Genomic DNA, 13,491 nt, shown 5'->3' with positions numbered 1-13,491 from the left:
TGAAACCCCTGGACCACTCTCCCCTCACAGACTCGCAGAACTAGCCAGTGTTAGTTATTTTTCTTGTTGCTATGAAAAATTACCTGACTAAACCAACTTAAGGAGGAAGTGGTTTATCTTGGCATGTGGTTTGGGGATACAGTCTCTCACGATGATGGGAAAGTAACAGCGACAGGCGCCTGAGATACCTGGTCATATTGCAGAGAGAGGTCAAAGCTGGCACTCAGCTAGCCTGTGCCTTTTTTATGCCATCTAGGACCAGCCCATGAAATGGCGATGCCTAATTCTAGGGCCTACTTCCCCCCACAACTCCCTCATAGCTGTACCTAGAGAGTTGTCCCCTAAGTTATTCTAGGCCTTGTCAAGTTGTCAATGATAACTCTCACACAACCCAAGGATCCCCGGCAGGCAAGAGCCGTGCGTGAGTTCCCTTCATCTGGGACTTTGGTCTGCTTCCCTCACGGTTACATCCCTAGCACCAGAACAACCAGCAGCTGGCATTGAATGGACTCCTGAGAACTCTTCACTGGATAAATGAATGAAATATGCTAAGCCATACACTGGGGGGACAGGAAATGAGCCCTGTAGGGAAATGTATACCCCAGATCCCCAGGCGTCCCCAACACAACAGAACAACAGAGAACAGTCATTTATTGAGCAGTAAGAGCCCTGCACTGCACTGGGATGCTTTGCTCAGTCTCTCTCTCTCTCTCTCTCTCTCTCTCTCTCTCTCTCTCTCTCTCTCTCTCTCTCAAATCATGCAAGCACCTATGAGGGAGGTATTACAGGGAGGAAACTGGAACTAAACAAGCTTCAGTGACTTACCTGGTTGTCACAGGTTTAGGAAACCAGTCCCACTGGGCCCTGCTTTACAAGGTTGCCTGCAAGGACTTTGAAAGCAACCTGGGCTGTGCTCAGGCAGCAAAGGAGGCCTGTGGTTTACAGAACAGGTTGTTGGTGATGTAGTTTTCAATTGCCCTTTGTTTTGATGTGTTTTGTTTGCTCTTGTTCTGGCTTTGCTTAACTGTTGTTCCGTGTCAACCACCCAGGCCTTCCTAAATAGCAAAGAACTCAGCAATGGCAGTGGAAATGAGCTAGGGAAGGACGGGGAACTGCTGTGGGACAGCCTGCCTGCTCCAGCATGGTACTCTGTCAGTACCTCCGCTCAGCCTCTTCTCACTCCTCAGCTCCCTACTGCAGCCTGCCTAAGGCTCCACTCCACGGCTTCATCCTGGGCCAGACAACCACCCAGCCGGGCGGCTCCATCCACTTTGGCTGTGATACAGGCTACCGTTTGGTGGGACACAGCATGGCCATCTGTACCAGACACCCTCAAGGCTACCACCTGTGGAGTGAGGCCATTCCTCTCTGTCAAGGTGAGCAGCAGGGGCTACAGTAGCTCAGGTGGCTCAGCTCCAAGTCACCTTAGGCTGGTCTCAGGAGCTGTCGGGACCACATGTGAGTCTCCCAGGGGTTGGTGCTGGAGAGGTGGTGATGTGAGACAAGAAGTAACAGGAAAAGGAAGTGGTGTATGGGGGCGTCTATGTCAAGAACCCCTTGGTAAGAAGAGCCAGGCCCCCTCCTAGCAGTTAAGGACTCCCAAAGGCAGGGAGACATGAGGTCTGGCTCCTAAAGCAAAGGAGTCAAGCAAACCTCTGAGATCTGTCATTCAGTTTGCATGCATTACCTTTTAGAATTTATGGGGGCTTTTCCCTTTATAAGAACATACGTTCTTGTCAAGATGAAATATCTTGCTTTATATAATCAATAAACACTAATAAAAAATAAAGTCATAGAGCTGGATCAGTAAAGAGCACACCTTTTGAGCATCGTACCCATGTTTGATCTTGCAGAGCATATATATATATATATATATATATATATATATATATATATATATATCACACACACACACACACACACACACACACCAGGGGTAGTGGCATGTGCTTAAGATCTCATTGCCTGAGAGACAGGAAGATCTTTCAGGCTTCAACCTGGCCTGCTTGGTGAGCCCCAAGCAGAAGTTGAGATGCTACCTCAAAAGCCAAGGATGGTACCTGTGGAACCTCTCACTGTCCTCTGGCTTCCACCTGCCCCCCCACACATGTACATCTAAACACACAAACACATAAACACACAAGCAAAGTAATATATTTCCACTAGAAATCTGAAGAAGGCTAACAAATAGCACAAAGGGAAAGTGTAAAAATGAACAGTAATTCTGCCCTGAGATCACTACTGTTACTAATTCAGTATTATTTCTTTTGGTCTTCTGAATACCAATTAACATCTTTCAGATAATTGCCAATACTTCCTTGTTATTGCTGTTGATGGCTGCATAGCATTATAGGAAAAATGACACTTATATAGGTGTCATCCACTGTGGGTCCCTGGAGCGTCGTCTATGTATTTTGTCACCATATAGTTACAATTCTATCTTTAAAAATACTCCTATTTATTTCCTCAAATGAAATCCCGGAAAGGAGACTGTTGGACCACAGCATATACAGAATTTGCAGCTTCTGATACCTTGTGCCCTGCGCAGATGTTTTCTGCATGTACACTTCTCCCAGCAACAGTGAAAGCACTTTTCTCGGGTGCCACACTGAAAAAGGAAGAAACACTTTGCCCAGTGTGGATAAAGGAGGCAATGTCACTGCTGTTTGATTTTATATTTCTTGTTTCCCAGTGTGTTGACATCTTTAATGACATCTGTTCCCTCTGACCCTCACAACCTCCTAACCTATATGGGTCTGCTTTAGAAAAGACCAAAAATGTGTTATTAATATTCTGCAGACAGACTGGCTGTCGCACACGCCAGATATCATTGGCGTCAGTCTCTCTGTCACTAACCACATCAGCCTGGACAGCTCTATTCCAGAATCCATTTGGAAATTTCCAGGTGTCTGGTCTGTGAGGTCTCAGCCCACCCCTCTAGGTCTGTCCTCCCCCTAAGCTTTCTTCACGCCCTTTCTCTCAACTGCTGTGTTCTCTGGAACCCATATTCCACAACCAGGAAGTAAATGCCTCCACTTACTACCCAGCAGGCTCGCCTCGCTTCCTCCTCCATGGCCATGAGGGCTCTCCTGGGAGCATATACATAGTCTCTCCACAAATAGAGGGTGCCAATCACCCACCGCCACTATTTCTGGTATAGCTTAGTGACTGGAAGGGCCTGGCAGTCTGTCTGCTCCCTGTCCCTGCTTCCAAGCCACGGCTTCTATATGAGACGCTCTGTCCTCACGACTTCGACCCCCACTCTCAACCAGCTCCCCTCTCTTCATCCACTCTCCCATGTATCTCATCCCATGACAGAGTGTCTCTTCTGTCTCTGTGCTTTTACATCCTCACACTTCCCCCTGACAGAGTGTCTCTCCTGTCTCTAGGGTAAGGACACTCTCGCTGAGCTGCAAGCTCCCAAACTGGGGAGTTACCTGTCTTTTTGGTTGTCTACACTAGCTGAGGTCAAACCAAGGCTATGAGAAGGGGCTGCCACCGCTGCCACCGCTGCCACCGCTACCTCTGCTTGTTCTCCTAACTCTGTTCTCCAAGCAGAACATCTACAGGGATCTGGTAACTCTGCCCAGGGGGGCTCAAGCAAGCAGAGCAGTCCCACTGTAGCTCAGTCTTGCTGTTTGGACATTGGATGAGCCTTGTCTCTAAATGCTTCCTTGTTATGAGACCATCCGTAGTCTGTATGGTTAAGATATCTTTAGATAAACACCAGCAAAATGCAAGCCAGAGCGTGCCAGGGGTAGCAAAGCAGGCAGGCCAGAGAGAAGGGCTCCCGTGTGCCTTGCAGCCCCTTAAAAACCATACATGTCATCCTGACCTCACCTTGACCACTCCCTGACAGGCGTGGTCAGGCACACCTGCAGCCAGCTTCTAGCAGGCATGGCTTATTGTCCCCTACACTTCCTGCTTTGTCATCCCCTATGAGCTCCACATTGCCACCCTGCCCAATCTTTTGGTTCCATCACCAGGTTTTTAATCCGTTTTCTCTCTTGTGTTCCAAGCACCTCCACACCCCCTAGGCAGCCAACCCTCCCTTATCATAACGGAGTCCTAGACTGGGCCTCTGGAAATTCTGGAAAGTTTAGCAGGGTCAGGCATCATTGGTGACCCCCATCAAGGGCCTTTCTTCTGCCAAAGCTTATTCAGGATCTGAAGGGAGGAGGCCTGAGCTCTAGATGAGCAGTTGTGGGGACAGTGAGTAAGGAATGGTGGCGAGTACTCAAACTCTTGTTTATCTTTCCTTTTGCATGTCCCTCCTGGAAATGAATCAAATCACAGACCCCGCCATGCTGCTGGACATGTCTGGAGCAGTAACCTTGGCACTCCATTTACTTATATCCCTCTGTTTTCCACGTAAATGCCATGTTTTACAGTTTCTTGGTTTTTGTGTTGCTTTTGCTGGAGAATATCCTCAAGTAAACTTCTCAGAGAGGATTCATGAGAGGAAAAAATTCTGAGTCCCTAACTGTGTGAAGATGTCAGTAGTTTTGCCCTTATATATGCTTCTCAGGGTGACTAGGTTAAATTCTAGGTTATAAATCATTTCATCCACAAGGCTGAAGGCTTTGTTAATTTTCTTTGGATACCTAATACAGGTGAGAGGAAGAGTCAGCCTAGTTCCCATCCTTCACCAGGTTCCCCTCTACCTCTCAATGCTCCTCTTTGTGTCCCCTTTGTTCCCTTTCAGCCTGAAGACTTGTGTCTTTCTTCAGCTCCTGGAAATGTTCACGTACTAATTCTGTTAACCCACCCTCCTCCACGGTTTCTTTCTGGGGCCCTAAACCGTTGGACGCTGGACCTCTCGACAGGTCCTTTTCTCTTGTTTCCAGTCTGTCTTTTGGGTCTTTATTCTGGGAAGTTTTTTTATTTTTACTATTCAATGCCTTTACTTCATGTGTATTTTGACAGTTTGAAGGAACCCTTCCTTTGCTATCTTTCTTCAAAGCTCTCTCTTGTCATGTTATGAATGCCGTGTGTCACTTAATATCAGGGTACCACTGGCTGCCCCGTTCAGCAATCCTGTATCTGCCATTTCCTGAACCAGCTCTGTCTCCTGAGGAGTTTTCCCAGCCCCAACCCCCAAGTGCTTAGTTTTACTTTTATCACATTGGTACTAAGAGTTCCTTCATCTGTGTAGTAACATTTGATTGTCCATATTTAAAAAGGAAAAGCTAGGTAGCAAGTGGTTGTGTTCCATTATTTTGTGTAGTTATCTTTGTCCATGAGGTTTCCCCCATGAGTAAAATCTGGATAGAACAGGGATGAGTAGACAGCCCATGGGGGCAGCTGAACCTGACCACCTGAGTTTTACCCACATGGGTAAAGGAAGAGAACCACCTCCTGCAAGTTTTCCTCTGACTTCCCCATGCATTCAAGCACACACATGAGTGTGTGTGTGTGTGTTTACACACACACACATACATATGCACACAAATTAATTAAATAAAATGCAATACAAATTTTTATTAAAAAGAGCATCCCTTAGAATTCTAACCCCGACCTTGGAATTCCTGACTCTTTCAAGGGACTCTGTCCCCACACCTTAAAGGAGAGGGGACCCTTGGTTCTTTTCAGCAAGCAGAGGCTTGAATGCCTTGACACTGCACCTGTGGGGCAGATGGAAGTCTTCCCTGGGACTCCTTCCTGTAGGTTTTGAGCAGCAGTCTTTTCTCTCCATTTAATCCATGAACACACATCTCTCTCCATCCCACCTTCCAATTTGTTCTTTTCTGATATCTCCAATGATGGTTCCCTATTGTCTTTCTTTGTGGGGCTTTTTATGTTTGTTGGTCTTTACTCTAAGTTTTAGAGCCTTAATGGGAAAGGTAAAAGTATAGTCTCAGAATATCTTGAGTCAGAAATGCTCACGACATGCTTTCTCCTTTGCCAGCTCTCTCCTGTGGTCTCCCTGATGCTCCCAAAAATGGAATTGTGTTTGGCAAGGAGTACACGGTGGGGACTAAGGCTGTATACAGCTGCAATGAAGGCTACCACCTCCAGACAGGTGCTGAGGCTACCACAGAGTGTCTGGACACCGGCCAGTGGAGCAACAGCAATGTCCCGCCACAGTGTGTCCGTGAGTCCAGGGGCAGTGGTGGCAGTTGGCAGGAGGGGTTGAGTATGCAGCTGAAAAGACTCCTGTAAGGAATGGGCCTGGAGTTCAGTAGAGAGATAAGAACCTGGGTGGAAGGAGGGGGTGGGGCTGGAGGACTCAGGGAGGATGAAGGTGGGTGTCTACCAACTGGGGTTCCCATTGTGAGTTACTCTCAGAACACTGAAGGACCATCATGCTCTGGGGTGTTTTCATAAACCACCACAGCACTAAAATGACCAGAAAGCTGCATGAATGTCCTTCAGTCACAGAACTCTGGAGTGACAGTTTGGGAATCAAAAGACAAACAGGCAGCCTAGTGGGCCATATTCAGTCTAATGATACAGGTTTTTTATTTTGTTTGCTTCATTAAAAATGTACGTGTGTGTGTGTGTGTGTGTGTGTGTGTGTGTGTACTTGTATACATATATTACTTCTTAAGATTTATAATCAATAAAACCTAAATAAATATCCAGATTTCTGGATTTTCTGGAAAAAAAAAAGAGGTCTCCAGCTAGGGATGCACCTAGGGATGTTTGCACAGCATGAACCGAGGGTGCAAGTCCCTCCCTGTAATCCCACCTCAGCACAAGTGAAAGGCAAAAGGATCCGAATTTCAAAGCCACCCCTTAGCCTGGGCTATTTGAGAGGCATCCAAATGGGAGGGTGGGGCAGTTCTGAAATCTGACCAAATGGAATGTGCAGTCCACAGCCAGTAACCCAAATCGGCAAAACACCAGCCTCATTACTTTATTTTACAGATCTATACCCCCACTTGCTGCATCCTCCTCCCCAGCCCTCTTCATTCATTCATCAAACCTGCCTAGGAACCAAATGTTCCTGTATCCATCATTACCGTGTTGAGTTCCCCTAGTCCCTCGTTCTAGACTCTTGTGGTGTCTTCCATGATCAATTAGCTAATTCTCCTCCCTGCTTCTTGTTCCTCCAGCTGTGACCTGTCCTGATATCAGCAGCATCAGTGTGGAGCATGGCCGGTGGAGGCTCATCTTTGAGACCCAGTACCAGTTTCAGGCCCAGCTGATGCTCATCTGTGACCCCGGCTACTACTACACTGGCCAGAGGGTCATCCGCTGCCAGGCCAACGGTAGATGGAGCCTGGGAGAATCTATGCCCACCTGCCAAAGTAAGTTCAGGAAAGACGGAACGGGCCCATTTGCATGGTCCTTCCTATCTGAACTGTCTCATAAATGGAGTAGACTGAGGGCTTACCCCCAGCGAGTGTAGCATACGTCTTTTTGGACACTCACCTAGGATCCTGGGCTTAGAAAGGGCTTACTTCTTAGCACTGTGTCATCTTACTAAAAGCTCCCTCTTAATAAACCTCCAGCTCATCGTGCACTGATTAATTCATTCATTAGAGCCCAACCATATGCCAGGCCCCAGAGAGGTACAAAGATCAAAGTGTGTGGCCTGCTTGGGGAGATGGCCCCTTGGGCAAACATTTTACCATGCAAGTATGAGAACACAAGTTACGTGGGTTGCGGCAGTGAGTGCATCCGTGATCCCCGCAGTCTCATGGCAAGACCAGAGGCAGAGACAGAGGGACATCTGGGAGGTCAGGATCTAGCTAGCCTGGCATGTGTGGTGGCAATGAGATCCTGTCTCATTAGAAAGTGAGCACAGATACCTGAGGTTTCCCTCTGACCTACACACACACACACACACACACACACACCATAATTTAAATAAAACAGAGTGTGACTCTTGCCTGCCAGAAACTCACAGTCTTCTAGAGAAACAAGGCAAAGAACCTGTGATACATGTGAGATAAGACCTACAGCTGGAAGAAGGTAGCATGGAGGCCCACCTGTGTCTGTCTGTCTCCTTTTCATCGCTTATTGCTATACTTTAGGTCTTTGAATCTCAAAGGTCAGTCCCCGAGACTGAGGTGAATTAGTGTATGTTCTTGGGTCTCCTACAGAAGGGACGGGAAAGCCCTGGGCCTTTGCTGTAACACCATGTTTATGACAGAGTAGCTGTCGTGAGTGGAGAGCAGCCTCACTGCAGCACAGCCTCGGTGCCAAGTTTCACCTTGTCTATCAGTCAGAGGCTGTTGGCATGCTCCCTTGAGAAGGACTGTGAGGCTACTGCTGTCCCAGCAGAAAGGGACAATACTGATGTCACTGTCGGCCCTGAACACACCACAGACTCACCATCTCCTCCTAACCACAGCTCCATCTTAGCCCCCTGTGGAGTTCTTAACACACATGCAAGCCCGAGCCTTGTCTCCAGAGATGGAACCTGGGTGCCTGGGGACACCTGCTGATGGGGGCAAGTCAGTGTCACAGTACATTCTGGTCATATTCCAGGAGGGGAAGGCTAGGCAGTTCTTGCCTTTGGTCATTATTCACTTTCATCTTGTTCAGCATGTGTCTTGTGCCCCTGTCTTGGGACTTGTTTATTGAGCCTTTTATGATCTTTTCAGTCATCTCCTGTGGAGAGCTCCCTACACCCCCAAGTGGGCACCGCATCGGAACAATGTCTGTCTATGGGGCAACTGCCATCTTCTCCTGCAATTCCGGATACACGCTGGTGGGCTCCAGGGTGCGGGAGTGCATGGCCAATGGGCTCTGGAGTGGTTCTGAAGTCCGCTGCCTTGGTGAGCCCCACACTTCCTCTCTACTCTCAGAAAGTACTTACTCCAAGCACCAACTCTCAGGCATCCATTGTGACCAAAGCTGGGCACTAACTTCTCTTAGGGAACTTGAAAGAATGAGAAGACCAGCCTCTTTTATAGACACATTCTTATAATGAACCTAAATAACCTTTATATTATATATTAGAGAAATATATATATATATATGCACATTATAATACATGCATGCATATACACTAAACAAATGACAGGAGCATTTACAGACAAATCACTTACAAAGGAGATTTTTTATTCATTGCTCCCAGAACTAATGTACTCCTTGACTGAGCCTTATCTAAGTTCTCTCTTCTGTTACTATTTTCTGGGCTCTTCCAGTTCCCAAAGAGAGTCTCAGCCATATGAGCCTAGCAGAACATATTGGGTAATCTCTCCCTGGCATACATGCTAATGACCTCCAGGGTACAGGAGGTCATGGCCAGTAACCACTTTCTTGGTCACTTGTTTAGGATACAGTTATGACTACATAGTCAAAGGAGCCAAAAGAATGCCAGCAAACTACTGTGCCTAAGCTTCATTTTAACTCATTGAGGTGACACTCAGAAAGAATGAATTTGACCAAGCATCAGGTCTTGCATGGTTGTCATTAACAGGACAAGCTATGATGACTTTAACTAGACTATGATGCTTACTAGACAGTAGGTACCCAGGGGATAGTCCCTCTGTTAGCTTTCTAGCACTATGACAAAATACCCAAGATAACCAATTTATAGAAAGGAAAGATGAAGCTTGGCTCACAGTTCTGGAATTTGGGACCCATGATCATTTGGCCCCCGCTGTCTTTGGACTACAGTGAAGCAGCACAGCATGGCAGAATCAGAGGCAGAGGGCTTAAACGTCATAAGCATGATGTAACTCCTCCCCACTTCCTAGAGACTGGGCGCCGAACTTCTAACACATGAAGCTTTGGGGGACTTACTCAAACCATAGCCACCCCAGAGACTGGGAGGAGTGTTGTCTCCACCTGTGTAAAAACACAGAAACAACTCAGAAAGGCTGGTCATCTGGCCTGCAACACCCTTCCTGTAACATCTATGGTTCCTGAAGTCATTCCTGGACCACCATTCTCCAGGGGAGGTGGGGAAATGAAGTATGGCTGAGTACTTGGTCCTTTCTCTCCCACCCCACCAAAGCTCTAGCACACTTTCTAGAAGTTTCTCTTTAATTGACTCTTTCCCCATCCTGCCAAAGCTGGACACTGTGGGACCCCAGAGCCCATTGTCAACGGACACATCAATGGGGAAAACTTCAACTACCGAGGCAGCGTGGTGTATCAGTGCAGTGCTGGCTTCCGCCTGATTGGCATGTCTGTGCGCATCTGCCAGCAGGATCATCACTGGTCGGGCAAGACCCCTTTCTGTGTGCGTAAGTATGCCATCCACTCTCCCTAGCCATGGGGCTCAGAGTCAACACGGACTTCCTCCCTTTACCTCTTAGCTAAAGGTTTTGTATATTCTTTTTACCCCTAAAGATATGATCACTACATCTATTTCTTCAGGTCTCTATGTCACTAACTACTGTTTTTATTATTCTTTTGTGATTTCTTCTGATTTACTTTTTTTTGTTCATTTTCTAGTTTGTATGCAAATTATATTACACACATGCTCTTACAGTTAGCAAAGGACAGAAGCATATACAAACAATCTCACTCGTTTTCATTCTTTCATTTTGTGTTATTATTTTTATGGTTGTAAATATTTGGAGCTATAAAACTTCTCTGATCAGCCGTTTTAATTATATCTCATACATACTAATAATAAATGGTTATTTTGGAAGCTTTTTAATTTGTCATTAATTGCCCCTTCACCTGGAAGATTTTAATAGAATAAATTTTTTACATTTCTAAGACAAAGGGTCTTTTTCACTTTTATTTTATGATCATTATGAACAATGATTCTATATCTTGAAATTTATTGATATTTTTCTTGTGAATAAACAGTTGATCAAGTGTTATGAATGTTCCATAGTCTCTTGAGAAAAAGAGCATTGTAAGTAATTCTGCTACACATAGGGACAGGTGTATTCCTACGATGTACTTCATAAATTATATTCTTTGCATCTTTACTGTGTTTGCCCACTTGAGCTATTTTCGTTGAGAGGAATATTTAAAGTTTTCTGTTATCAGCGCATTTCCATTTTTCCTTACTTTTCCTGCAGGTAGTTTCCATATCCTGTGGTGCATACATATTCACAACTGTTCTAGCCCTGTTGCAAATTGTGACTTCTTACCTTCAAAAGTATCTTCCTCATCGCTTTGACCATCCCTGGATGGCAGTCATGCCTATTAAATTGCGCTCTTGCATGCCAACACGAAAATCTTCCAGTTCGTAGGTTAAAGTCATCCATAGAGGTGGATATGTCTTACATGTTTGGCCCTAATTCTCTTGTGTTTTCTGTCATCATGATGTGTTACTCTCCTTGATATTTGGATCTTTGTTGTTGACTTAGTATCTGTCATACTGAAATGCCATCAGTTCCCTGTTTTTCTATTCAACCCTTTATTATCTAGTTTGTCAATATTAGTGTCCTTGAACTTTCAGGTAATGGTTACACAACATGTTTCTCTTTCTTCTTTTCGTTCTCAGTGGCATTTCTTCTATTCTGTCAGGGCTGGGAACATTTATCATGTACTCTGTATATTTGAATTCTATTGCTTCCCCCTACTTTTGCTTTATTCTTAGACCTACAATTAAATTCATCACCAACACTGCTGAAGCCTTCTCAGTTTCTTCTCAGCAGGGTCAAGTTCAATCATTAGTAGAGTCTTCAATGCAACCTTTTGCATAGTATTCTGCAAGTTCCTCAATGAGTTTGTGTGTGTGTGTGTGTGTGTGTGTGTGTGTGTGTGTGTGTGTGTGCTGATGGTGGTGGTGGCGGCGAGTGTGTGTTTATGTGTCTGTGGGTGTGTTTGTATGTGTGTATGTATATGCTGATGGTGGTGTGAGTGTGTGTGTGTGTGTGTGTGTGTGTGTATGCTGATAGTGGTGGTGAGTGTGTGTGTGTGTGTGTGTGTGTGTGTGTGTGTGTGTGTGTGTGTGTGCACTGAAAATCAAACCCATGACCTGGTGTGTGCTAAATACGTACTTTACCACTAAACTGCATCCCCAGCCCTTGGTATTTTAGGAGAAGTTCTCTTTATATAGCCCCAAATTTGCAACAATGTCTTTCCACCTCCTGAATGCTGTTGTGATAGGTATATACCAGTACACAAAGGTATGCTTGCTTGTTTGAAACTCTTTTCTATTCCCTGTAATTTGAAAGCACTATATTGGTTATAAAATCCTCGATCACAGGTTATTTCTTTGATTTTTCTAAAATATTCTTCCATCACAATTATTTGGTATGTGTCACTGCATGTGTGTATGTAAGCACACATGCCAGCGTGTATGTGTTTCGCCTTTTTATTGTATTTATTTAAGCATATTTCAGCATACATGTCCATAGGGAAATGATGACAACTGTCAAGTAAATTACAGTATCATCTCCTTTCCTTTGTGTGTTTGGTAACCATGCTTGAAATCTACCCTCTTGAGAAATGTCCAGCATACAATACAGTTCTGTTAACTGTAGATACTGAGCTGTGCACTGGACCCCTGGACTTTGCTGTCCCATATCACTGTAACTTTGAGTCATCACACCAGCATTTCCTTTTTCCACTCGCCCCTTCCTGAGTAACCACCGTTCTACACTCTGTCTGAGCACTCATCCTGTAGAAGTATAATACTAGCTTCACACTAGGGCTGTTCAGAGAAGTTCTGGTTATTTTTCACTTTGTCCCTGAAGTCTAATATTTCTCCGAGGGCTGAATGCTACAAGCCAGCTTCCCTGTATATCCTGTGGGTCTCTGAATGCATCCATTCTGCTTTGATTCCTCAAGATTCTCTTAGATTACAGTTTTAAAGTCTGGCTCAGACCTGCTGCGCCTGGCCTGTTCATTCTTCTGCTTCCAGGCAATTTAAAGCCTGAGACAGTCCCTGCCTTGGTTGCTGCAGAACTGGATTTTCTGTTCTTTTATTTGTTCTTGTTAATTTGTATTTGGGGGGATTTACATGGGCACCATTATCCTCTGCTACCTACAAGTAATTTGGAAAATTCTTCACTTTTTAGAGTTCCCTAAAGTGAGCCTTTATGTAAAATGCAAGGGTTTGTTCTTAACTGTTATAAGGAAAAGTTTTGTTTTTAATTGCTCCTCTTCATCTTGCTCCTCATACACAGAGCAGGCCACTAATATATGTAGGCTGCTCCACAGCAATGTCTAAAACCAGCCTTAGCAACATCCTCAGCATCGGGTTTACAGAAACTGAGACCCATCCATAACCAGTCATCCTTCCAGATGTGTCTAGACAAAACATACTTCATTGCACCTAGGAGACTCACAAGAAAATGCCTGATGCTGGGGCCTGGGTAGAGAATGCCTGACTAGCCTAAAGACACTCCTGTTAGACTTGGGTCAAAGTCACAGGCATTGGGATAAGAACTCCGGCTTTCATCCCTGTAAACCAGCATGCCCGGCATAAACAATCAGAAATATTTATTTGGAGCTCCAGGTTTCAGAAGAGTCCATCCGGCACAGAGGTAGAGTCCAGCAGTTCACATCACAGCAGCCAGGATGTGCAGAAAGGCGAGGCAGGAAGAAGCCAGGGTCCTGAGAACAAGCCCACTAGACCCAGCCTCTTTCTCCCCTCCATCTCCCAACTGCCATGGTGTT

At 45.5% G+C, this 13,491-nt stretch overlaps 1 protein-coding gene across 1 annotated transcript in view; it reads left to right on the top strand.

Moving 5' to 3' along the window:
- Csmd2 (CUB and Sushi multiple domains 2) overlaps nucleotides 1–13,491 on the top strand; it is a 552,860-nt gene that overhangs the window by 505,571 nt on the left and 33,798 nt on the right. Inside the window, exons 49-53 of the mRNA XM_035438911.1 lie at nucleotides 1,188–1,376; nucleotides 5,909–6,094; nucleotides 7,059–7,253; nucleotides 8,556–8,729; nucleotides 9,975–10,148. Coding sequence (XP_035294802.1) covers nucleotides 1,188–1,376; nucleotides 5,909–6,094; nucleotides 7,059–7,253; nucleotides 8,556–8,729; nucleotides 9,975–10,148 — 918 coding nt within the window. The remainder of the gene's footprint in view (nucleotides 1–1,187; nucleotides 1,377–5,908; nucleotides 6,095–7,058; nucleotides 7,254–8,555; nucleotides 8,730–9,974; nucleotides 10,149–13,491) is intronic.

Source organism: Cricetulus griseus, chromosome 2 (genome assembly GCF_003668045.3).
Source record: "Cricetulus griseus strain 17A/GY chromosome 2, alternate assembly CriGri-PICRH-1.0, whole genome shotgun sequence".
NCBI classification, from domain to species: Eukaryota; Metazoa; Chordata; class Mammalia; order Rodentia; family Cricetidae; genus Cricetulus; species Cricetulus griseus.
Note: the sequence above shows the minus strand (reverse complement) of the source record. Positions and strands in the feature narration are given on the sequence as shown.